General features: G+C 36.9%; 1 protein-coding gene across 4 annotated transcripts in view; it reads left to right on the top strand.

The window, feature by feature from the left end:
- Positions 1-27,027, top strand: part of DST (dystonin) — a 441,573-nt gene that overhangs the window by 294,818 nt on the left and 119,728 nt on the right. For 2 of the 4 annotated variants that reach the window (XM_045543787.1, XM_045543784.1), the window contains 8 exons: positions 3,412-3,540; positions 5,800-5,888; positions 6,826-6,961; positions 17,128-17,280; positions 18,493-18,726; positions 19,189-19,455; positions 22,412-22,957; positions 23,997-24,173. In XM_045543787.1, coding sequence (XP_045399743.1) covers positions 3,412-3,540; positions 5,800-5,888; positions 6,826-6,961; positions 17,128-17,280; positions 18,493-18,726; positions 19,189-19,455; positions 22,412-22,957; positions 23,997-24,173 — 1,731 coding nt within the window. Of the gene's footprint in view, positions 1-451; positions 3,300-3,411; positions 3,541-5,799; positions 5,889-6,825; positions 6,962-8,051; positions 13,536-13,664; positions 13,815-13,960; positions 14,177-14,353; positions 14,504-15,663; positions 15,898-17,127; positions 17,281-18,492; positions 18,727-19,188; positions 19,456-22,411; positions 22,958-23,996; positions 24,174-27,027 lie in introns of those variants that run through there. The other 2 variants (XM_045543786.1, XM_045543785.1) reach the window with 2 other exon arrangements.

Here is a 27,027-nt window from a genome sequence, read left to right as displayed (position 1 = left end):
TAGTTCCGACAGGAAAATAACGCTGTAATGTTTCTAGTGATTTACCGGAATCCTTATTATAAATTATCATTCTTTAATTTTTGAATGTTTGAGATTAAACACATAGATGTAGCGGGTATACTGTTCTATCTGAGGAAATATGTTTTGAAAAATATGACTATAAAAATGCTAGAAGCACCAAGCAGTTAACCTTAACATCTAACATATTCTGTGGCTAAATTTCATCCCAATCTTTTTTAAACATACCATTTTAATACCTTTCATTGTTGTCTAAAGTAAACTTCAGACTCTCAAAATAATATTATTCATGATCCCACCTTGGTTTGAAAGTTTTTCTTCTCTTCACTTATCTCATTTTTGTAATCCAAGGAAGTATGTTTGGATTGAGAATGGGTGAAGTGAAATAATGTTCTTTAGGTGACTTTTAACATCTTACGAATTCCTGTTACAGATAGCTAAGAACAAGCAGTGTGAGATGCATACGGAAGTCACAATCTTAAAACAAGAAAAGAATCCAGTTCCAAGTGCCGAAGAATGGATGCTTGAAGGGTACAGAACGTCTGGTGGACTCAAGAGAGATTTCCTTAAGAAGGGCTTAGAAACAGACACGTTCCAGAACTTTGATGGCGATCATGCGTGTTCAGTTAGGGATGATGAGTTTACATTCCAGGGGCTCAGGCACAGTGTGACTGCCAGGCAGTTGGTTGAAGCTAAGCTTCTGGACATGAGAACGATCGAGCAGCTGCGACTTGGTCTTAAGACTGTTGAAGAAGTTCAGAGAACTCTTAGCAAGTTTTTGACAAAAGCCACCTCAATTGCAGGGCTTTACCTAGACTCTACAAAAGAAAAGATTTCATTTTCCTCCGCAGCCAAGAGAATCATAATAGACAAAATGATGGCTTTGGCGTTTTTAGAGGCTCAGGCTGCAACAGGTTTTATAATCGATCCCGTTTCAGGTCAGACGTATTCTGTTGAAGATGCGGTTCTGAAAGGAGTTGTTGACTCTGAATTTAGAGTTAGGCTTCTTGAGGCAGAGAAGGCAGCTGTGGGATATTCACATTCTTCTAAGACGTTGTCAGTGTTTCAAGCTATGGAAAATAGAATGCTTGACCGACAAAAAGGCAAACATATCTTGGAGGCGCAGATTGCCAGTGGGGGCGTCATTGACCCTGTGAGAGGCATCCGTGTTCCTCCAGAGATTGCTCTGCAGCAAGGGTTATTAAATAATGCCATCTTACAGTTTTTACACGAGCCCTCCAGCAACACAAGAGTTTTTCCTAATCCCAATAACAGGCAAGCCCTATATTACTCAGAATTATTGCAAATGTGTGTATTTGATATAGATTGCCAGTGCCTTCTGTTTCCATTTGGGGAGAGGAACATTTCCAATCTCAACGTAGAGAAAACTCATAAAATTTCTGTAGTGGATATCAAAACAGGAGCCGAACTGACTGCATATGAGGCTTTCCAGAGAAACCTCATTGAAAAAAATATATATCTAGAACTTTCAAGGCAGCAATATCAGTGGAAGGAAGCCACATTTTTTGAATCCTATGGGCATCCTTCTCATATGCTGACTGATACTAAAACGGGATTACAGTTCAATATTAATGAGGCTATCGAGCAGGGGACAGTTGACAAAGCCATGGTCAAGAAGTATCAGGAAGGGCTCATCACACTTACAGAACTTGCTGATTCTTTGCTCTGTCGGGTAGTTCCCAAGAAGGATCTGCATAGTCCTATTGCAGGGTATTGGCTGACTGCTAGTGGGGAAAGGATCTCTGTGCTAAAGGCCTCCCGTAGAAATTTGGTTGATCGGATTACTGCACTCAGATGCCTGGAAGCCCAAGTCAGTACAGGGGGGATCATTGATCCTCTTACTGGCAAAAAGTACCGGGTGGCCGAAGCTTTACACAGAGGCCTAGTGGATGAGGGGTTTGCCCAGCAACTGCGACAGTGTGAATTAGTAATCACAGGGATTGGCCATCCCGTCACTAAGAAAGTGATGTCAGTGTTGGAAGCTGTGAATGCAAATATCATAAGTAAGGAAATGGGAATCCGATGTTTGGAATTTCAGTACTTGACAGGGGGGTTGATAGAGCCACAGGTTCACTCTCGGTTGTCAATAGAAGAGGCTCTCCAAGTAGGTATTATAGATGTCCTCATTGCTACCAAACTCAAAGATCAAAAGTCCTATGTCAGAAATATAATATGTCCCCAGACAAAAAGAAAGTTGACATATAAAGAAGCCTTAGAAAAAGCTGATTTTGATTTCTACACAGGACTTAAACTGTTAGAAGTGTCAGAACCCTTGACAACAGGAATTTCTAGCCTCTACTATTCTTCTTGATAGGACATGTTTAAAAACTCCGTGCAAGGGGTGATGCCGGCTGATTCATGCTATCTGTCCAGAGCATGGTGACATCGACTAAATACGCCATCTGGAAATTGTGTGTAACATACTCTGTTTACTTCTTGAGGGCTGGAAATTACTTAGTGCTCAGAAGAGAGAATAATTTTTACATTTAAAATAGCAAAAGAGCTACTGCCCTTAAAATGGTTCCATGTAGCTTTGAGAATAGTTTTTTGAATCTTGCCCACACTGAAATAAACATGTTTTGCCTAGAATATGGCGTAAGCTTGATGAACTGCAAGAAGTTCACAGCGTCATTTCTTTAAAATTCCCCTTCACTGAATAGATCCAGCCTGGTGTTAGTTTTTCATTTAGTAAAGACTACATTGCACTCACTGAAAGAGCACCTCACAAAGCACCGTGGAATCAAGAGAAAGGTAATAATTCATTCCCGCATCCATGAGGCTGCAGGGTTTTGAATTGCTTCCAAAGATGAAAAAGCTTTGAATTTTCCTGTAGTAGTGACCTTCTTTACGTATTAAAATGTTTACCACAATCTCTCATTTCTAGTTAATACTTTGGAATTAAAATCTAACATTATGAATGCATTGTGTGTTTGAGGGGAAGAATTTTTCTTCATTCTGTGTATTTTTCTTATGTTTATAGACATTTTCTATTCTTTCCTCTTCCCATTTTCTGATACCTTTCTGTTAAGACAATCATGATTGTAATGCTAATGCAAAGGCAGCAATTCAAAGATCTTCTAGTGCCTCATGAATAAAGTTGAATTTTTAAATTTGTCATATTGATGGAACAGCTGGGAGGTTGGACCGATCACTAAAGAGTGTTTGTCACAGCTTTTTTTGCTACTATAAACATTCTGGAGATATATATGCTATATAACATGGTAAACATGGTTAAGTGAATGAATAAAATATTTCAGTAACCTGTGTGTGGTGAAAAAACATTTTGACATTTTTGTTTTCTATGGAGAGGTCAGTTTGTAGCTCATTCATTTACTGGAATGTATCTTTTTTTTAACCACTCACACTTGTCAGAAGTCACTGGAAGAAGAAAAGAAAGAGCATGTTGATAAAGCCAAAGAATTGCAGAAATGGGTGTCAAATATCAGCAAGACATTGAAAGATGGAGAGAAGGCTGGAAAATCTCCCTTCTCTAACCAAAAGGTATCCACAGAGGTCCTGGTTTGATAATAGTGGGTAGACTTTACTGAGATGATATAGTCCACCTGACACAGTGGACGTCTTTACCTTAATTCTTTACCTTAATTTTCTCCATTTTTATTGGCAATTATAATGAAGATCAGAGAGGCTAAGTAACTTGCCCAAGGAATCAAAGCTGGTATGTGGCAGAAGAAGGTATCTCTGATTCCCAAACCTAAACTGTATATATTGGCTCTACTCTTAGTAAACTAATATGTTATACTGCTTTTCCTAATAGTTATATCTGCTTCCTGGTTATTGTAATGAGAATTACTGAAGAGCAGAGTCATCCTGTTTGAGTATCCATGCACTCCATATCATCAAGATGTAAACATAACAAAGTTTCAAGAACAGTGAAAATACAAACTGGGATATTAACATTTTTGAGTATTAACATTAGTTGTGCTTTTCTGGATCTTTTTTATTTCATAAGGAAGTATCTAAAGTCAATCACTGGAAATTCTAGTTTCTTTCCCTTACCCAAGTGAATTCTTTAGTCCTATGAGCTATCTTCTGTTCCCCAACTACTCAGCATTAGGCTGCAGCTTGTGAGATGTTAGTGCTCCATTGCAGTGCACCCACTTGAAGCTCTTAGCACATTGGTGGTTAAGGTTTAAATTCTAGTACTACTGCTGCTGGTGATAGCACTGGAATTGCTACTGAATTTTTTAAAAATAAATTTCCACCGAGATAAGCACTTTTCTCAAGGAATATTTTTCCTATTGCCTTCCTCCTCTTGCCTCACATTTGGAAATTTCATGGACTATCATCTAATTTCAATATTTAGCTCCCCCTTATAGCTCTGCATCAGTATGTACTTGTCATCAGTTAAAACAGACATTGTTGACATGAGTAAATAGGGGAAAATGTCAATGTCTTGTCTAATTTTGTCTATGAGATCAGGCAAATCTACCTTATCTGAGAATCTTTCTTGGTGAAATGTACAGACCTGAGTATGTACTTGAAATATTATTTAATTGAAATAAAGTTATATTAGCTCATAGACTTACATACACTATATATGATATATTGTGGAAGAAAAGAGAAGTTGGGAAGCACTTACATTTGGTGTTTTAAATCAAAAAACCCTCAAAATAATTTAATGCATATATTTCATTTAAAATATATTCTTCCCTTTTGTTTTCTCATCAAATAGGAAGATGACTAAAATAAAGACATAAACCTTTATAAAATATCTTGGGAGAACAAGTTTCTTTTGTGAAATGTGGATTATAAACCTTTGGTATTTTCAAATTCTGTGGTTCTAAATGCTTCAAAACATTACTAGATCAGATTTAGACCTGGTCCACATCAAAGTAGAGAGATACGTTTTTAATGCAGATAGCAGTCTTAATTATAACTTTCTAAGAACACTTGATTATCTCTTGTTAAAGGAAATTTAAGGTAATTTGATGTGCATGTGTTCTTCAAAAATCAGTATGGCCTCATGATTACCTGTAACTGTGAAAAATAGATTTTAAGTTGACTCTAAATAGAATACACAGGGGAAAAATATATCTTTTCATTGGATCATTGTTTCCTCTCATTTCTGCTCATTTAAAAGAATGGCAATTAATTTCTGAAATGAGAGATTCAGAAGTGAAACACTGAGAGATTAGGAGAAAGTGTTAAGACCTATTGCTTTCCCCCAAACAGAGGAATTTTATTTCTCCAACCTTCACAGGCAACTTTAACAAAGGAGGGTCTTAGCACTAGAAATGATTTGTTCTTGATCTGCATACCTACAGATCACCATAATTTTTTCAAAAGGAGCATGGTATCTAGGAACCTAGAAGGAGGAAGATACTCTTTGGAAGCCGTGTTCCACATTCATGTATCTTTTTGAGTTCTATGATGTATCAATACAAGGATAACGTGGGGCCAGTGCTGAACCTCGGGCCACCTGGGTGTTAAAGCCACCTGTATTAATGGTTGGGTTGGTATAAATTTAAGAACGTTATAATGTTGTATGTTTATTTCCTAATGAAAATGATGGCATTAAGGATAGAGAGAGGAGTTTCCTTAAACATGCATTCTAAATAAAGTACTCTTTTTTTATCCAGGCCTATAGATTACTAATAACTGATAGATTATTGACTTGGGTCACCCAGAAAGTAGGCCTATCATTTGGGTCTTCATTAAAATTTGATTAGTTTCTTTAAAAACTAGTGTTGTTTAGTTCTTTTGAGAGGGGAGTTTGAATGTGACTTCTTTACCTTACAGATATCCAGTGAGGAAATATCAACCAAGAAGGAACAATTATCTGAAGCACTTCAAACCATGCAGCTTTTTTTGGCTAAACATGGAGACAAGTATGTTGGTTGTCATTAGCTCTTTGATTCAAAGTGGGGAAGGGTTCTTATTAATAAAAACATTCAGCAAAGCAGAAGATGGAAAATTTTCATTGAGATTTTTAAAATGGAACTCAAACTAATCACATTTTGCTTAATATGGTAACATAAGGAATATAAACTTAGCAACTTAATTAACTGCCACTTTTAGTCTTTACCACAACTCTGAAATGTACCTGCTATCCCCATACATTATTAATAAAGAAACAGGCTCAGAAAGGTTTTATGGTTTAATAGCTAGTGAAGGATAGAATAAGGTCTCCAAGTTAAGTCTTAATGCTAAGTAGCACTCTATGAGACTTACTTACCTTTTGGAAAATATGTGTAATATCTTCTTAATTTTCTTAGCTGAGACCTATGGCAGCCTGATTTCTCATACTTTGGTCCTACTTTTTGCAAAATGGCACCTCATATATTTCAACCAATGCCTCAGTCAAGGAAGGAATTTGTCCTTTTCTTAAACCCTTTTTGGATGACCTCTTTAGGATTATTCCAGAATGACTTTGTATTAGAGAGTCAGGTTAATTTCCTTGTAAATTTCCTCTTTATTTATCCTTAAGTTAAAACAAATTTCATCTTGAGAGATGGTACCTTATTGTCCCTTTTCCGTTTTAGGACTAACAATGGGGTCTTTCATTCTGTCAGATAATAGCGATTGTTATTCTGGAAATTTGTATGTTAGAGAAGTGCCAATATATTATTAATAGTTTACATCTTTTCCTTCAGTGCTTTTCTCAGGCAGGCAAAGATTCCTATACAGTCATACCAAGAGCTGAGAAATATGTATGTGAGGTTGTATTTTATTTTATAATCATGTGGCAAAGTTATCGAACCGAATATATCATCTTTATCACTTGAAGACTTGTGCTATCCTTTTCATACTTTCTGGTTATTTTAGAATGACAGATGAAGAAAGAAGTGAACTGGAAAAACAAGTGAAAACTCTTCAAGAAGGTTATAATTTATTATTCAGTGAATCTCTGAAACAACTGCAAGAATCACAAACCTCAGGAGATATAAAGGTAGAGGAAAAGGTAATGTTGTTTATTTAAACGTGAAGCTGTTTCACGAATCTTAGTCTTATTGCATGGCTGTGGAAATATATGTCAGTAATAAAGAAATAACTCTGAATTTTGTACATGGATAAAACATGAATGGAGTTTATTTAAATGTTTGGAGATCTTGGTGTTTATTAAATGCAGTCTTACACATGCTGATCATCAGTTTCTGTGACATCTTAATCTCTGCCTTGCATGGTAAAAGAAAGATATCATTCATTTTTCTAACTCTTCTCTTTAAAAGCCATTCTTCTAGTATATTAGATATTATATAATATGATGTTTTTAAAAGAGCCTGTGAGTCATCCCTAAAGATGACATTGATGTGTTATGGAGTTTGTTTGATTTTCAGAGATAGCCATGAGACTTATTTGCATAATACAAGGCCATATGTTATAGTGAGGATGCCCTAGCATCTTCTTAAAATATAACAAATCATTTAAAATTAGAGCGGTACTTAAACTTTCTGAACTTGACAGTACATATCAACATGCCCAACATAATTTTCAATATTCAAAAAGTTATCTTTATATTTAATTTTGTTACTCCCGGGAATACTTTCCACATAATTTGTCATGTTTTGGGGGTATGTAATAATTTTTCTGGTTTCTTAGTTTTTTACTGTCTTTGAAGAAGTCCATATGCTGTAAACATCAATAGCATGGGGTTTGATACTCTCTTTCATGCCACTAGACTCTAATCTCACCCAAGTGCAGAAAGCATGATTTGCCTTCTAGGTATGTGTTCTGTTTTCTCACTGTCATCATCTACTCTGTGTGTCTTCACTAACCTTGTTAATATACACGATATTAAGTTTTCAATTCACAGATGCATGTTGTTTTCAAAGCTTTTATCACATCCTGTGCTGTTGAATAGATCACTGACATAGATCACTTGTGCATTTGAGCTGCCTAACATTCACAGCATTGCTGCACCTTGGTAAGTAGAGGACTTTTATGTTGAAGTGTATTATTTATTAAAAAATAAAACAAAACCTAAGTTGCATGAAACTCTGCCCACCCTCATATGACAGACTGACCTGAAATTTTTTGTATTTTCCTTTCAGCTGGATAAAGTGATTGCAGGCACCGTTGATCAGACAACTGGAGAAGTCCTTTCCATCTTTCAGGCAGTTTTAAGAGGCCTCATTGACTATGACACAGGAATTAGGTTGCTTGAGACACAACTAATGATTTCTGGTCTAATTTCACCAGAATTAAAAAAGTGCTTTGATCTTAAAGATGCTGAAAGTCATGGCCTTATTGATGAACAAATTCTGTGCCAACTCCAAGAACTAAATAAAGCTAAGGAGATTATTTCTGCTGTGTCATCTACTACAATTCCAGTACTAGATGCTCTGGCTCAGAGTGTGATATCAGAATCCATGGCCATCAAAGTTCTTGAGATACTGCTTTCTACAGGCTTTCTGGTTATTCCAGCCACAGGAGAACAGTTGACCCTACAGAAGGCTTTCCAACAGAACTTGATTTCCTCTGCATTATTTTCTAAAGTCCTGGAAAGACAAAATATGTGCAGAGATCTTATTGACCCCTGCACCTCTGAGAAGGTGTCTTTAATAGATATGGTACAAAGAAGTATTTTACAAGAAAACACTGGAATGTGGCTTCTACCTGTGAGACCACAAGAAGGAGGTAGAATAACATTAAAATGTGGAAGAAACATAAGCATTTTAAGAGCAGCTCATGAAGGTCTCATAGACCGTGAAACCATGTTTAGGTTATTAGGGGCACAGCTTCTTTCTGGAGGGCTGATCAATGGCAACTCTGGTGAGAGAATGACTGTTGAAGAAGCCGTGGCAGAAGGGGTGATTGACAGAGACACTGCCAGCAGTGTTCTCACCTACCAGGTTCAGACCGGCGGAATCATCCACTCGAACCCTGCTAAACGTTTAACCGTAGACGAAGCAGTCCAGTGTGACTTAATCACTTCCAGTAGTGCTCTTCTGGTACTAGAGGCTCAGCGAGGCTACGTTGGCCTCATTTGGCCTCACTCTGGTGAAATATTTCCCACATCGTCGTCCTTGCAGCAAGAGTTGATTACAAATGAATTGGCCTACAAAATCCTGAATGGCAGGCAGAAAATAGCTGCTCTTTACATTCCAGAAAGTTCTCAAGTCATTGGTTTGGATGTTGCTAAGCAGCTGGGGATTATAGATAATAACACAGCATTGATTTTAAAAAATATAATACTGCCTGATAAAATGCCAGATTTAGGAGATTTAGAAACTTGTAAAAATGCCAGAAGATGGCTCTCTTTTTGTAAATTCCAGCCATCCACTGTTCATGATTATAGGCAAGAAGAGGACGTTTTTGATGGAGAAGAGCCAGTGGCAACTCAGAGCTCAGAGCAAACTAAAAAATTATTCCTATCTTATTTGATGATAAATAGCTATATGGATGCAAACACAGGGCAAAGGCTTTTGCTGTACGATGGAGACTTGGGTGAGGCTGTTGGTATGTTACTGGAAGGCTGTAGTACAGAATTGCATGGGGACACACCCATGAAAGATTGTCTTGATGTCTTAAGCTTCCCTGGTGTATTTCTTAATAATGCTCCAAGTAAAGAAAAGGATGAAAGTACAGTTTCACCAGGTCATTTTGATCAATGTCATTGCAGAGAGCCTGAACATGAAGAGACCCCTGAAAATAAAAACTGTGCCATAGATGAAGAGTTTCATGAAATGGGAAATAATGTTATCAGTAGTGAATTTTGTCAGACAGAAAGCCCGGCAAATATAATATCAATTGATCATAAACTTAACAGTTCCTCCAGTGTGCGTGTTCCCAATCCTGTATCATACTTAACACAGACTGAACTTCCAAAAGTTAGTGTGCTTAGACATGACTCTGAAAGCATATTTGAACACTGTGAAAATCAAACTCAAGTTGAAACTAATGACCGTGCAAATGAATGTAGTCATCCTAAAGACATTAAAAACTTTGCAAGTGATTTGATTACAAATCCTATTGTGAAATCAAAAACAAGTAGATTCTGTAATTTCAATGAAACAGAGAGTGAAGATAATATAAACAAGGATTCACTTACCTTTGACTATTCACCCAGACTAAGTGCATTGTTAACTCATGACAGATTGAGGCACAGTCAGGGAGGTTTTAATGATGCACACACACCAGACAGTAGTGGAAATAAATGTGACACCTCTACATTGTCATTCAATGACCAAACCACGTTATTGCATCACAGAATGGGAGAAAAATTTCAAGACCAGTTTCTGGGTATTGCAGCTATTAACATTAGTTTACAGGGAGAGCACTCTGGACAGAAAGCTTTAAATACTGGTTGTAGTAATCCTCAAGTACAATATCACAATGATGAATGCATTTCATATACTTCTGGTGAGGATGAAAACATACATACCGCTTCTCAGCAGAAACCTGAAGATGAGCAAAATGAGGCTGAATTAGAAGAGTACCCCTGTGCAGCTCCTATTTGTGGGATGCTATTGCTTGAAGAAACCGTCAGTGCTGGTGACTATGAAACGTCGCTGCTGGATGGTCAGAAGAGCGACACGGGAACAGACACTGATAGTGATGATAACTTTTACGATACTCCCTTGTTTGAAGATGATGACCATGATTCTCTGCTGCTTGAAGGTGATGATCAGGATGGTCTGCAACCTGAGGACTATGACACACTGCAAGAGGAAAATGATGGGGTGACTCCTCCGGGCGATGTTTTTTATGATGTTTCAAAAGGGAATGAAAATTCTGTGGTTCCCCAGGAGGGACTAGTTGGTAGCTCAAGTGTGAGGGGTAAAGCACAGTGTCTTCAGGATTTTCTCACAGGTATTGAGAAAGCTGAATTAGATTCTGGTGAAGGAATACATTTAAATTCATTTAGCTCAGAGAAAGTGAACGGACGGTCTCTGGAAACTATATTAGAAAGGGAATGCACAAATACCCTTGAAGGTGATGAGTCTGACTCTTTGACTGATTATGAAATTGTAGGAAAGGAAGAGAGCTTCAGTGCTTCATTAAAATTTGATGACACTGGCTGTTGGAGAGGAAGAAAAGAAGAGTATGTAACTGGACAAGAATTTCAATCTGATACTGATCATTTAGATTCTATGCAAAGTGAAGAAAGTTACGGGGATTATATATGTGACAGTAATGATCAGGATGATGACGATGATGATGGTGGTGCTGATGACCATGGCGATGGTGATGTCGATGCTGGTGTTGAAGGAGGAGGAGGAGTGGGAGATGAGAACAGAAGGCTCAGGTGCCAAGATGAGACTGAAGATACGGATATCCAGTTGTGTGCCTCCATTGTAAGTGAAAAGGAAAACGAAGATGAAAGTCAAAGTATTAATAAAAAGATTCTGCTGGATAAAAACCATGATTATAGTTTTATAGAAAAACAGCAAAGTGCAAATGTTTTACAGCTGGAATCAAGTAAGAGTAGCTTAGTTACCGAAAGAAGCAACGCTCCAGAATATACAACTGAGATTGTTGGAAAAAGCAAAGAAAATCTGTTGAATGATGAGATAACACTTAAGGATATATTGCTGCCTACCATTAAAGATGCTGAATCTGAAAAAACCTTTGGCTCTGTAGATATTTCATCTAATAATAATATCAGTTCAACTTCTGAATTAGATAATCTAACAAACACAGAGGTTAAGATGATTCAAGAGCCACAATCTACTGACTGTGTGAAAGGTAGAGATCAGTATTTTGAGAATGTAACACCTAAAAATGACTCATCTTTGGATAAAATCATTTATTCTGAGCCTGATTTAATAGGAGAACCTGCTGAGGGAAGCCATTTCTCACCCATAGCTTCTGTCACTGACAAAGATCATGAAGGAAATGGAAGAGATCTTATTAAAGGGAGAGATGGAAAGAATGATGCACCAACAGAAGATGAAACATCAATTCAGAACACATACTTGAGTAAAGGAGAAGTGCTTGTAGAAGGTCGAATAGAAGAAGAAAATAAATATCTCGAACTTTTGCCTAGTAAAAGTGCAAGGGATGGTCTTGATCTAGTTAATAGTCCATTTCCATTTCCACAAATCACAAACAGTGAAGAACTTAATCAGAAAGGAAGCCTTAAAAAATCAACTGTGGCTCTTGAAGATGAACCAGAGAATCTACAAACAATGGCTGGTAACAGTCCTGTTCAGTTTGAGAACCTTGAAGAAATATTTGACACATCAGTTTCCAAAGTTATCAGTGATGACATTACTTCAGACATCCCATCCTCTGAAGGGAGTACACTTATGGAGAAACATTCACTCATTGATGGACCTGAAAAAGAGGTTGATTTATTTACTTATTTAAAACATTGTGCTAAAAATATAAAAGCAAAAGATCTGCCGAAACCAAATGAAGATGTCCCAAGCTGTGTTTTAATAGCTGCCCCTCCCATGAAAGAGCATTTACAATCAAGAGTTAATAATGCAGAAGAGAAGTCAACTCATTCCCAAGAAGACTCGCCTCCAAATGAGATGGTCCAACGTAATGATCTTTGTACTAAAGAAAGCATCTCAGAAGGAGGAACCGAAATTCCTCAGTTCACACCAGCAAATAAAGAAACCACACTTTCAATCTTACCTCTTAAAAATGTGGAAGACCTTGGAAAAAATACTGATTTTGTGCCGTCAGAGCTCTGTAGAAATGGAATAAGAAATGATAACTCCAGTAACACTTTAGATACTGACTACTCATCCTTAGAAATTAACAGTGAGAAGGAAAGAATTGAGAAACAGCCACCAAAAGAGCAAGGCTTGTCTCCAAGATCCCAAGAAAAGGAGTCTCAGATTCCTGAATTTGTTGAGGATGTAAAGGGTATCTTAAAAAGCAAGTTGAAAGAAAGTCATGGGAATCCTCAAGAGGTTGAAGAACCTTCAGCCTGTGTAGACACTAGGATTTTAATTCAAAACTTAATTAAAAGGGTTAGCACGTCACAGTTGGTAAATGAAGCATCTGGTATACCCAGTGACTCTAAAATCAGTGACCATACTGGAGTTTCCCCCATTAGTAGTTCATCGGAACTAAAAGTAGAGAGTAGAGATGATCCTATTGCAAATCTTAAGTCTCAACTTCTCCTTGCTATACTGAAGCAAAATCAACATAGCCAAAGGATTCCAGGAGCATTTGAATTGATGAGAGAATTAACTCAAATGGAGTATGACCTAGGCAAAAGAGGTATTACCTCTCAAGTCCTTCCACTGCAACTTGAAAATATTTTCTGCAAGCTGCTTGCCGGTGGATACTCAGAAAAAGTAGAACAGGTTGGAGATTTGAATCAAAAAGCATGTACTTCTTCTGAGATGGTGGAAGGAAAGTCACACATTCTTGGTGATCTTAAAAGCAAAGAAGGAAATCACTGTTCTCTTAATTTACAAACTACAGAAGAAATTGGACTAGAAAGTTCTGCTGTGTGTGCGTCAGCACTGCAAAGAGATGAGAAGCTTGAGGAGCTATGTAATGATTCCCCAAACCATTTGGAATGTATTTCAGAGTTGAAACGAATGACTTCTGGAGATAGCTCAATGGAACAAGTAAGTTGACTTACACATTTTCTTATGGAAGTACCTGCATGAAACACTTGGGAATAATCCTATATATTTGATTTGTTTAAAAAATCTGCATAAATGCTATTAAAGTAAAATATCCAAATTTATTTTTAGTTTTCCAGCGAGTTGCAGCAATGTTTACAGCACACTGAAAAAATGCATGAGTATTTGGCTTTGCTTCAAGATATGAAACCCCCCTTAGACAACCAGGAGTCTCTGGATAACAATCTAGAAACTCTGAAGAATCAATTTAAACAGTTAGAGGTAAGAGTTGTCTGCGCCTATTTATAGATGGTAGTCAGCTGATGTTAGATTTGGAAAAAGAAGTAGAACCCTTTACTTTTATGTTTCATGTTTATATTTGTGTTTTTCACTAAACAGTAAATCTAAATAGATGAGTTTCTTTGCAGACATTTGAATTGGGATTGGCTCCAATTGCTGTTATTTTAAGAAAAGATATGAAGTTGGCAGAAGATTTCTTAAAGTCTCTTCCCAGTGACTTTCCCAGAGGGCGTCTTGAGGAATTAAGTGTAAGCCACCAGAGTTTGCAGACCGCCTTCTCTTCCCTCAGCAACATGTCTTCAGAAAGAAGGAAACAGATCATGCTTGCAATTGACTCTGAAATGGTAGGCATATAAAATGTAAAATTATGATTTTTAAAGAAAATTTGATTATTTGAGAATTTAGTCATAAGATGAAGTATTTTATTTTTAGAGGGTTAAACCCTTACATGAGAATCACTATTTGTAAAGATTTGAAATTTGGGGGACAGACAGAAATGAATACACAATTTTATTTTCTAGTCTAAACTAGCAGTTTCCCATGAAGAATTTCTGCATAAACTTAAGTCATTCTCAGATTGGATATCAGAGAAGAGCAAATCTGTGAAGGATATCGAGATTGTGAATGTTCAAGATCCTGAACATGTAAAGAAAAGTTTGGAGTTTCTCAAGGCAAGTATCAAAATAAATATGACATAATATAGTCAAAAAAACTATGGATTTAATACAATTAGTGTTCAGAAAATATGACTCTGCTAAGGCTATAAGGGATTATTTTCTTTCTTTTTCTCTAGAGATGTTTGTTTACAACTATAAAATAATCATAACTTTATGGATGCCATTCTACTGCTATCCCAAATGTCTTATCAAACTCTTACTACCACTGACATGTTGAGATTTGTATTTATGTGTTAGTTACATAAATGGGTATCAGTAGTAATTAATCATATAAAAATAGACACAGAAATACATAATAGTATAAGTAGTACAGTTATATATCTCTTAATGATGGGGCTACATCTCAGAAATGTGTCATTAGGCAATTTTGTCTATGTGTGAACATCATAGACTGTAAGTATAGGAACCTAGAAGATACAGCTGTATGGTATAGCCTATTGCTTGTTTGCTATAAACTTGTATGGCATGTTATAATACTAAATACTATAGGCAACTGTAACACAATGTATTTGTGTATCTAAACATAGAAAAGGAACAGTAAAAATATGGTATTATAATCTTATGGGACCCCCATCATACATATGGTTCATCGTTGACTGAAACATTGTTACATTTTTATACAGTGCATGACTGTATTTACATGTTAGTCCCTTTTGGCATGCTGGATTTTTTTTTCCCAAGTTCTTAATTTGAACAGAATGCCTCATAACATGGTTAGGCTTCCAGCCTGGGAAGTCAGAAAACTGAAATTCTGGCTCATTTAATTCATATTTCAGATTTCCCATAGTCTTGTTTATGTGTTACCACATTTTCCTGGATGCTGTAAATATTAGCAAGAAATATTTTAATGTAGATGTTTCCCTTCAGTATGCTAAATGTACCTAAATTGGGATCTTTGCCTTTTGTTAGAGTTACATTTTAAGTGTGATGCAACCTTCTCAGAGGGGTTATTTATCTTTTTATATATGACCAGCTACCATAGTATTTAAATAATTAATTTATTATCATCGTCTATTACTAGATGATGAATAGATTTTTGACGAATAACAAAAAAGTCAATAAACCTTTCAGTCACTGATATAAGAAGCATATTTTAAAAATATTATTGTTAATGGCTTAGCTCTCTACTGGTAACTTGTACTACTTTTTCACAGAATGTAATAAAAGAACTCGGACATACCAAAATGCAGCTGGAAACTACTGCTTTTGATGTGCAGTTCTTCATTTCTGAATATGCACAAGATCTGTCTCCCAACCAAAACAAACAACTGCTGGGACTCTTAAACACAACTCAGAAGTGTTTTCTGGATGTACAGGAATCAGTAACTACCCAGGTGGAACGTTTAGAGACTCAGTTACAGCTAGAACAAGATCTTGATGATCAGAAGGTTTGCCTTTCTTTGTGGAGTTGGAATTCTTTGCTTTTAGTGTGAAGCTGTAATGTAGGTACCCAAGGATTATAGCATAATGGGAAAGATTTTCTGTAAAGGCATTAATGGACAGGGTACAGCATAGAGATCCTACAGTGTATAACAGTACACTTAAAGATTCTTGTTTTCCATAATGATGCTGTAATTTAGTTGATTTTGATTTTCATGACTCTCAAAAATACTCATTTCAGGTGAGAGTCTTGATTTTTCCCCCTAAGAGTAGGAAATACGGATGCACTCAGAAATTGCAAGGAATAAATTGATAAACATATGGCTAAAGAAGGTTAAGAGTTTCCTTTTCCTCCGGGAGGTGAAATGGCAAAGCAGTTCAGAGCATGGCTTTGGAGCCAGACTGAGTTTACATCCCAGCTGTACTACTCACTTGTGTGACCCACAGCAAGCCACTTAAGCTCAGTTTTCTCACTGGGAAATTGGAAATAATAATAGTGCTTACCTGGTAGTGTTGTGAACATTGATAAAAGAATGTATATTTAAAGAAAAACACTTTGTACTTTGCCTAGCATGTGTTAGACTTTTAGTAAACATGATCTATAAGATGACTAATTAGTGTATATATGATAGGAAAATGAAAGATGCAGGTCAATAGTACTGATTTTTTTAAGTTAATCTTTTAGAACATTTAATGAATTGTATTAGCATGCTAATAGCAACAATGAGCAAAGAGGTAGGAATGCAACTAGACATAGTGATTAAGTAAAAATATTGCATGCAATGTTCCTTTTATTATTTCTTGAAGCACCAGGCATTGTCTCTAGCATGATAACCTATATACACATATCAGATATGTTAGCTGACAAATCACGACTAACTTCTCTTTTGATGTCCTTTTGCAGAATTAATTCTGTGTGTCGCAGTTTTCAAGAGCTTAAGAAAATGGGATGTTTCTTCCTGTTGGTCAGAAGTTCCATCTCTTACACATATGCATGGCCAGTATTCTGTTGAGCAGTTTCATCTAAACATGGTCTCTTTCCTTTTATAAGGGACAAGCTCACTTTCTGTCTCACCTTGCTCAGTTTGTACCCCACTGCTATCATGTTTACAGCATACTTGTGAAGGCTTATTAGAGGAAACTTGAAAATGTGTTCTAATAAAGAGCTATCATGATGGTGCATGATAGTGATTTTTATGACCACACATTTAAGATGTTTTGGTGTTTCTTCACTTTAGATTGTGGCAGAGCGTCAGCAGGAGTACAAAGAAAAACTCCAGGGCATTTGTGATCTCCTCACCCAAACTGAAAACCGGCTGATTGGTCACCAAGAAGCCTTTGTGATTGGAGATGGCACAGTTGAGTTAAAGAAGTACCAGTCCAAGCAAGAGGTAGAATTTGGTTTTGTGTTGATGTTAGGTTTGATTACTATCATTTGGAAGGTAGTTAGGATTATTGAAAAATATCAGTAATTTTAGCATTTCAGAAGCAAGGCATACCTAGATGCCCAGAGCTTGAGCTTTAAACTTCATATTAAAAGTTAGATTTCCAAGTTCAAACAAGCCAGGAAATTTTCTTCACTTATTTGGTGAGAGTTACTGCGTGGAGGAGATATAAAGGAGGTTTGATAATGGAAATACCACATGTGATGAATTAAAATTTGGGTCAATTTAAGACCAACTTGCTCACATGCAGATCAGGAATAATAGCCATCAGTTTGAGTTCTTTCTCTTTCTTAGTTCCTTCATATTTCTTTCCTTTTTCTCTGCAATTTGTTCCTTTGTATTGAAGGAAGGTGAAAAAAATAATGAAAATGACAAATAAAGGTATCTTTATTTGGGGGTCAAGAGAAAAAACATTCTCATTGTAACTAGATAGCTCTTGTGTAAGTCACTAGCAAAGTTAATGTCACATATTAATGGCTCAATAAATGGGATTTCTTTTGATTCAGATACCTCTCAGAAAAATTTGAGGGTTAAAATAAAGTATGGAGAGAAATAATATTAAAACTCAAACAGTATAATATAGGGAAATAAAATGCATAATAAAGGAGGAAAAGAAGAGGAAAAATTACATAGAGAAATCTAGACAGAGGAACACTATAACAACTGAAGAGAGATCTTACTCTTGAGCTTCCTAGCAGCCAGGGCAAAGAAGCAAACATTACATATTATAGAGGCTAGTGTTTAGATGAAGAAAGTATCTTAGTTCACTGGGGAAACTATTTGTTTTTATCCTGAGCATAGGTATGTATTTAAAAATAAAAGTTTAGAAACAACAAATATTATCATATATTTACCAGCTTAAAAATCTGATGCATACAAATTCATATAGATTAGATACTGAATGCTTCAGTGTTTTCAGTATTTCACAGACTACATTCTTTTGTTAAACCTGAAAAATCCATGCTTTTCTTTAATGTTTGAGATTTTAAATTATATTAAATATCATAATTTAAGTAAACCAACTCAAGCTAACATATTGAATGTTTTTCAAACTACAAGGGCTAGACTTTCATCTCTGTGCTTCCTCCTCCTTTTACAATTACACCTCTGAAAGAGTTAAATAGATAATAATTTAATAATTTTTTTTCTTTTTATAAGGAATTACAGAACGATATACAAGGAAGTGCACAGGCATTGGCAGAAATAGTGAAAAACACAGAGAACTTCTTGAAAGAGAATGGTGAAAAGCTGTCACAAGAAGATAAGGCTTTGATTGAACAGAAACTTAATGAAGCTAAGATAAAATGTGAACAGCTTAATTTAAAAGCAGAACAGTCGAAAAAGGAACTGGATAAAGTTGTGACGACAGCAATCAAGGAAGAAACTGAAAAGGTCTTTATTCAAATATGGGGCACACTATTGCTATGTCGACAATGATTAGCTCAACTGCTACTTGATTTATTAAGTGATACCAGGTGGTAGGAAGCAATGATTAGCACCAAAGGCTAGAATTCTGGGTTTCTAGATATGAAACTGACCAAATATGTAAAAGGTTTGACGAGTTGGCTTTGCTTAACTTTTTCTTAAAATGTAAGTGGGGCGGTGAGACTTTCCACTTGTGAAATATGTGATCACTCATCAATGATAAAATTTTAGAATGCACTTTTAGGAACAGTGAAAACTTCAAAGTAACTTCCTGTTGCTCTCACGTTTAATTTCAATGAGCTAAGTTTTCAATGTGTGTCCGGTTTTAGCATCCTCGTTCTAATTTAAAATGATCTGAATACTTTTGGATTGTCTTAAAACTGCCTCAGCCCATGTTCAGAGGATCTCTTGTGAACTTTCCCTGCCCAGGTTGCAGCTATGAAGCAGCTGGAAGAAAGCAAAACCAAGATAGAAGACCTTTTAGACTGGCTATCCAATGTCGACAAAGACTCAGAAAGGGCAGAGACAAAACACAAACAGGTAATTGAGCAGAATGGGACCCATTTTCAAGAAAGTGATGGCAAGTCGATGATGGGAGAAGAGGATGAAGTTAATGGTAACCTGCTGGAAACGGATGTTGATGGGCAAGTTGGAACCACTGAGGAGAATCTGAACCAGCAATACCAGAAAGTTAAGGTACGTTGTTGTAAATGTAATGATATTGTTAAATTCTATTTCCAGGTCAGTAAAGGTGGAAAAAACCTAGCACATGAATTATCTTTTCAAATCTTAATGACCACGGAGAGTAAAGTCCTTTTTTCTCTAGGTCCTTTTTTTCATTATGTCAAATATAAATTATTGTGAGACTTCCAAGAAAGTAAAAAACAAAATAATGAGAGATAAATCATTAGATATGGTATTCTCCATGTAAGTGAAGCAGAATTATAAGGAATTAATTTTAGAAATACTAATAGTTAATATTTATAGAGCAATGGCAGTGGGCCAGGCACTCTTCCAAGCAATTTCCATCCTAACACATTTAGTCGTCCCAGTTACTCTGTGAGGTTTTTATTTTCATTTTACAGATGGGGTAACGGTAACTTACAGTACTAAAGGAGCTTTCCTAAGTTACATGTTTAGTAAGGGGCGGAGTTGGGATTTAAAACTGGGCCATGTGCTCAGTCGCTCTGCTAAATGCTAATTCATGTTCATAGACTAACTTCCTGCGCAATCCTGAGCTCATTTAAGTTCTTTCTGAGCTCAGCTCATCTATACGGTGAAGGCTATTTTTAAGAAGAGGTATAAAAGCCCTTCTAAAAGTTAACTGCATGACGGAAATTAAAGCTAACATTAATGGTACTCTAGGAACAAGGGCAACTTTTATAGAACCATTTCTCAAGTGTCATATAACTGATACTTTTATTTCTATGTTTGGCTTTTGGTAGTTGGATGACTAGACTTTAGAAATTTTTGCAGTTCAGTTTATTTTCCTCTCACTCTTTGTCTTTGGAATCTTTGGAATAAGATGCTGTCAGTGAGGTTCTTATAGAAAATATAAATTATGCCAGAAGAAGGGTAGAAGTATTTATTGTGTCACAGTATTAAGGGACTATTATAGGACCTTATTATGAAAAATAAGATCTCTTAAAATGAAAAAATAATCTAATGAATTCCTAAAGGAACTTTATGAGTCAGTTACAAAGAAGTCAGGAAAGTTTAGTTGCTTGCCCAAAGTAGTGAAAAATACCAGTGGGTGGACTTAAACAATAAAGGTGTCACACAGGAAAGCCCTTGTTTTTAGCGACAGTATGACAATTCCCTTCTTATCTTTTTACCTCTAAGAATATAAGAATCTAAATGTGTTTTAGGAAGCCCTAATCTCCTGGTGGAGTGGAGAGAGGGCCAAAGGGCCGGAACCAAGATTTCTAGCTCTCAGTACTTGTGCCACGTGTCCTCAGCCAAGCCATTCTCCTCCTTAAGCTGAGATTCCTCCACTGTAAAAGGAAGGGGATGGATTTGATAATTTATAAGGTATTCTATATATCTATCCATGATATTATGTGCAAAGCTCTTCTGGAGGGTAGCATATGAATATACTTCAAATACCAAAGACAGTCTGTGAGAGAAATATTATTTAGCCAAAAATATTTATCATGTGCCCACAATGTGGAAGGCATTGTTACAGATGATGAGGGTACCAATGTTAATGAGCCCGTTCTCAGCTGACTAATGGGGATCAGTGAACAGTTGCCTTGTAGCAGTGCTTCTAAGTCCTTTTCACTTCACAGCATATAGTCATTTGTACTCAGCCCCCATGTGCCAGCCGTATTCTAGGTGCTTGGGACTCCCCAGTGGGCAAAGTAAGTTCCCTGTCCTGGTGCTTGCATGCTAGCAGGGTGAGGGCGATACAGCACCCGGTAACTAAGTTAGACAGTGTGTTAGAAGGTGGTGAGTGCTAAGCGAGAAAAGTTAGGTGAAGATGATTGAGTGTGGGGTTGGGGGCCAGTTTTCCATGTTTAAATAGGACTTCAAGGAGATGACTGATGAAAGATCTGTTACTAGACAAAGAACAACAGAGAAAAAGATCCTAAAGTCTACCAAGGTGGGGAGGGGCGTACAGGTGCAGCAGCAAAGAGGTTGGAAGTAGTAGAAGGAGCTAGGAGGTAACAGGATCAGGTTGTTTGGCTCCATGTAAGCCATTATAAGAAACACAGAAAATTGCCCAAAAGGATTATTTTCCTTTTTGCATCATTTGTGTGGCATATTGGGGTGAATGGGAAAAGATGCTTATGGCTGGAGGGAAAGGGACTCTACCTGGGCCCACCTGCTGCCCTAGAGACTGAGCGGACCAGTAGCTCGTACCTGTGACCTGCTCACAGCACACCTGTCCGGGAGCCCGGCCTTCCTGCCTTCAGCATGGATTTGAATCTCTGGCACATGCCAGGCGCTGCGGGAAGTACTTTGCGTGTGTGATCTCATGTACTCCTTCCAGCAAACCTGAGATGTGTGGGAGTTATTGTCTCCATTTTCACGTGCAGGAAACTGAGGCATAGTGAAGCTGATAGCTCCCTCTAGTATTCTCTCTTATCTGTCCCTTTAACTTTCACTGAGCTTCTTGAACGTACAGTGTTCTTGCTTAATTATTGTTGAAATGCTTTTATAGTTTTAAAATTACAGATTCTTTTTCCTATTTAAATGCTTTTCCAGGATCATTTCCTAAGAAAGCAATTTTGTACTTACTTGCTCAATAATTAGGTACAGACATTAGCAGTCCTTTTTGAGTAGCTGTAAGGAAGCAATGAGTAAAATGAGATCAGAGTATAGATGCTTGTGTTAGAATTGAAATAGAAATTTATTACATTTTTTTTCCAAACTTCTCCAAAACAATATCTGTCCTATGTGATTGTCGAAATACTTTCTAGAGAAAGTTGGAAACTTCCTTAAAAATGAGGTTGGAGTGCTCAAAATGCAGCTCTGCCTATTCTGAAATTCCTGCATAAAAGGGGAATATTGTGCAGTTTGAAAAGGGGAATGAGAAGCAAGTTGTAGCCCTGTCAATCATTGAGTCTTGTCAGTCCTGAAGCAACAGGGAGCTGTCTACAGTGTAACCCTGTCACTGCTTGAAGGTTACGGTCAATCTGTTTCTACATAGGCCCAACATGAGAAGATCATCTCTCAGCACCAAGCAGTCATCATAGCCACTCAGTCTGCACAAGCCTTGCTCGAGAAACAGGGTCACTATCTCTCCCCTGAGGAGAAAGAGAAACTGCAAAAGAACATGAAAGAACTGAAAGCACATTATGAAACTGCACTGGCTGAGTCAGAGAAGAAAATGAAGTTAACGCACTCTCTGCAGGAAGAATTAGAAAAGTTCGACGCTGATTATACCGAGTTTGAGCACTGGCTGCAGCAGTCAGAGCAAGAACTTGAAAACCTGGAGGCAGGTGCAGACGACTTCAGTGGTTTAATGACCAAACTGAAGAGGCAGAAGAGTTTCTCAGAAGATGTTATTTCTCACAAAGGTGACTTGAGGTACATCACCATTTCTGGAAACAGAGTGTTAGAAGCTGCCAAATCTTGCAGCAAGAGAGACGGCAGCAAGGTTGACAAGGCCAATATTGACACTTCTGCAACCCACAGAGAAGTTCAGAGCAAATTGGATCATGCTAGTGATCGGTTCAGGTCTCTCTACTCTAAGGTAATTTTAATTTTGTTTTTTAAAGGAAAGATAATTCTGTGATTATAGATATTTTCACTCTGTCCTCTTTGTTTTGGAATTAGATGCAGGAAATCTAAAAACCGAAGCAGAGAGAAAAGGTAGTTTTATCACTTTCCCTCAGTCTTATTCATACTCTCTACCTCTGAGAAATGTGCTTAAAGATTAGGAGCTTAAAGTTATTTAGTTAGTTAGTTTTGAGAGCGATTTCCGGGAAGCTCTAGCTCTAAAACGTTCTAATATCCAATACGACCGCCAGATGGCGTTTACGTATTGGCTAAGCAAAGAGAGCATTTCTAGTCTGCAGCCTCTCAAGCTTGGGGACAAAAGTTTCATCTCAGATTATTCTCTTCACAGATACTACAAGTATTTGTCTTACAGATATTTGACCAGTATATTATTTTAATACTTAATGACTAGCAGACTGGTTTGCTTCTTTTTCTTCTGTGGACAAGTAAAAGAGTGCTGTTTAAAAAGAAGTGCTTAGAATATATTTCCCTATTTGCAATATAAACTGTACAGACTTACCAGGTAGCACAAATGATTTGAAGACCATCGTTGGCTCTTGGGCCTTACTTGATTCAAATAGACTATTTGCCTTCCTTGTGTTAATCTTGTGCAACATGTAGAAACAATTTGTTAAGCACTTTAAAAACCTTTCAATCAAATGTATGCCTATACACATGGTGTATAAAACCCACTGGGAATGTGCCCTGTAGATCTGCCTCCTCTGATGATTGATATCTTTATCCTTCATTCTGGGTTAAGACTCAGCCCTCGTAAATATGTTTTTGAGTTGGTAAAATCTAGAACTATCTCCTCATTTTTATAGTTACTTTTTGGCTTCTTAGAGGATGCTTCTTCATATAAAGGAGAAAATCTTAGCCCTACAGAGTTTTCCTTAACTTTGGTTGAAGTCTCATTTTTCCCAAGTTACATAGTTCATAGGTCCTAAAGTTATTTGCTGCAAATGAAAATAATGGGTTTTAATCTCCTACCCCTTTTCTCTTTTGAATTTTAGTGCAGTGTTCTTGGAAATAATCTTAAAGATCTGGTGGATAAATATCAACACTATGAAGATGCTTCCAGTGGACTTATTTCCGGGCTCCAGGCCTGTGAGGCCACAGCGAGCAAACACTTATCTGAACCTATTGCTGTGGATCCCAAAAACCTGCAAAGACAATTAGAGGAGACCAAGGTAAAAAAAAAAAAGAGGGAGAGAGAGAGATTGAGTGTGCACAAGCAAGAGATCCAATCCTTCAATAGTCTTACTGAAAGGATTCCAATTTCTTATACGTTTGTGATAGTTTCACCTAGGATAGGGGAAGAATGATGTGAAAAGTATACTTCTCCTTCCAGAGGGAGTTATGACTCTGTTTCTCCACAGTCCATTCTTTTTTTTTTTTCCCTGCTATTATTTAACCAATTTGACTTTGCTGTTAGGGTTTGTTACCTGCGTTCCACTGCCCCTCCTCCCCACACAAAACTGAATATTGTCCTGGCCACTTATTTATCTTTATACTTATTTATCTTTCTCACTGTTTATGCTCCCACCTCAGTGGATATCAGGGAGGTTCCCTGGGCCAGGTCAGCACCCTCAGATTGATGAAGCCTTCCCAGGGATCTCCTCCTTCCTTGAGATGTGTGTTTTTAGTCCTGGATTTTTGTCTTTCCTCAAACTCCTGGCCTCAAGTGATCCTCCTGCCTTGGCCTCCCAGAGTGCTAGGATTATAGGCAGTGTGTCTGGCCTGGATTTTTGCCTTTGTTTTTATTTTTCTTCTTCTTTTCCACGAATACAAAAAGAGATCTGTTTTAATTAAGTTTTCAGTTCCCACTTGATTGTGTATTCACGGACAGTGTATGTAATGGGAACAGAGGAGATGCTGTGACCTTAAGGCCATTATTTTGGTAGGAAATGCCAGTAGTTTAAAATGATTAAGATTGCGTATATTACATTTAATTAGAAATTCAATATTTTTAGTATGGGAAATATATAAAATAGCAATACATTTAAAGATAGGTCTATATTAGGAAACTGATTATGTCCTGTATTAAAATAATTTTTATATAATTAGAGCAAAGAAAAAGAAAAATCCAAAAGAATGCTAGAATGCTATGACTTTTTAATTAAACAGATGCGTGGATTAATTTTAAAACGGAACAACTTATTTGGTAAGTGCTGTAGAAGAAGACTCCTCTAGTCCTAAGGCAGTTAAAGAATATAAAAAGGAGAGAGACATCTCAAGGGAAAATGAATTCTAATTAAGCCACAGCATAATTTTAAAAATGATATGTACAATAACGTCCTTCCTGGCATATGTAGACATCTTTGTTGCAGAGGATCTCAGAATGTATCAAGGATAAATTTTTATGAGGATTAGGTTGTCTCCATTTCTTTCATTATTATTAACAACATTTTAAAATTACTTTTCTTTTAACAATAACATAAATACATAAGACTACCATAAAAATCAGTCCTTTCTACATTTAACATACTGTCTCCTACTTAGATTCTGTTGTATAATAAATGTAATTTTGGGACACCCAATTAGTTTATTTGAAATAATTCTGTCCAATAGTATGGCATTATTAACATTATTATTCAAAGAACTGTGAACTTGTTGTCAGTAGTCTGATACCACTGTGCTGTAACATTCCTCAAGATCCCCTTCCAGGGACATCAGTGGATAGAACAAGATTTTAGCTGCATGAGGGGCACAGAAGACAGGATTCTGGGACCCGTCTAGAGGCCTGGGTTTGAAACCATCCCTGGGGTCAGAGTGTGTTGACTGAGGATGTCTGCCTTCCAGGTTTGCACTGATTTCTGGAAGGGCGTTAAGTCAGGAAACTTTAATTAACTGGACAAATGCCCACAGTTTTATAGACTTTACTCTTTTCTGGTCCAGGCAAGGAGACCCAGGGCATAATCTTGGAGTATTTCCTGTCAGAAATGCTTCTTTCATGTTGTAATTTCCTTGAAATCCACTCAAAACAATATAAAGGTACCTATTTGAATGCTTATAATTATCAGTTTTGTTTCAAAGTGGCACTATAAACCACTATTTTCATTAAATTGTAACTTGATACAGGTTAGGAATTAAAAACTATTAACTCTATCGAATATAATTATCAAGAGTAATGGCATAGGATGTTTTGAAAAGAAGTGAAGAGGAGCTGCTGCTTTTATGTTTCATTTCTAAGTTAGAAGGTGATAGGCAGGGCCATCTTTGGCATTGGATGTTTTTATAGAACCGTGATAACTTTTACATACATTTATTCATATATATACATTTGTGTGCTGGGTTTTGTGAAGACACAATGATATGAAAACCCTGCCTTTGCCCTTGGTGAACTCACATGCTAAAAATAATTTTCTTGTGGGGGGTGCCCTTAACTTTATTTCATCTCCTAAATGAACCTGTGATGTGAATAAGCTGTCCCTGTAGCCTAGACTTCAGTTTGGCTGCAGATAAAATTCATGTCTTGGAGGATTTTTAGACTTTCTGTAATAAAACCTCTAGGAGAATTTCCCAGCAGATCCGCTCTGATGAGGATTCTCTGGTCTCTTGACACAACTGTAGGATCTGGTATTCAGATGACATGTTGAACATAGTGGGCTTTTTGACATGTACCTGCATGTCGTTACTGTTTCTTGGATTATGATTAGTTGAGGACATTTTTGCCATTAGCTTTAGGCGTTTATTTTAAATACTACTAATAAATACTACTGAAATAGAAGAGTCCCTATTTAGGGCTTGTACTTAATATCTTCATTTATTTACGTACTCACTCATTTATTCCAGAAAATTTTACTGGAGCCTGCCATGGGTCAGTCAAGCACTGGTCTAGGCACTGATATTAGAAAGCTGACTGGGAGACATTCCTTAGTTCTCAAGTCGGTGATACAATAGTTTGATAGAAGAGACAAATACATTCAGTAATAGTCACAGGGTATTTATGGGAGCTCCTAGCGGGGAGTACTTCATAAAACTGGGAGTGAGGAGAGAGTTAGGGAAGGTTTCCCAGCTGAGTATTAAACGGCGAATAAGAGC

The sequence above is a fragment of the Lemur catta genome, chromosome 2, assembly GCF_020740605.2.
Source record: "Lemur catta isolate mLemCat1 chromosome 2, mLemCat1.pri, whole genome shotgun sequence".
NCBI lineage: Eukaryota > Metazoa > Chordata > Mammalia > Primates > Lemuridae > Lemur > Lemur catta.
This window is presented reverse-complemented; position numbering and strand designations above follow the sequence as displayed.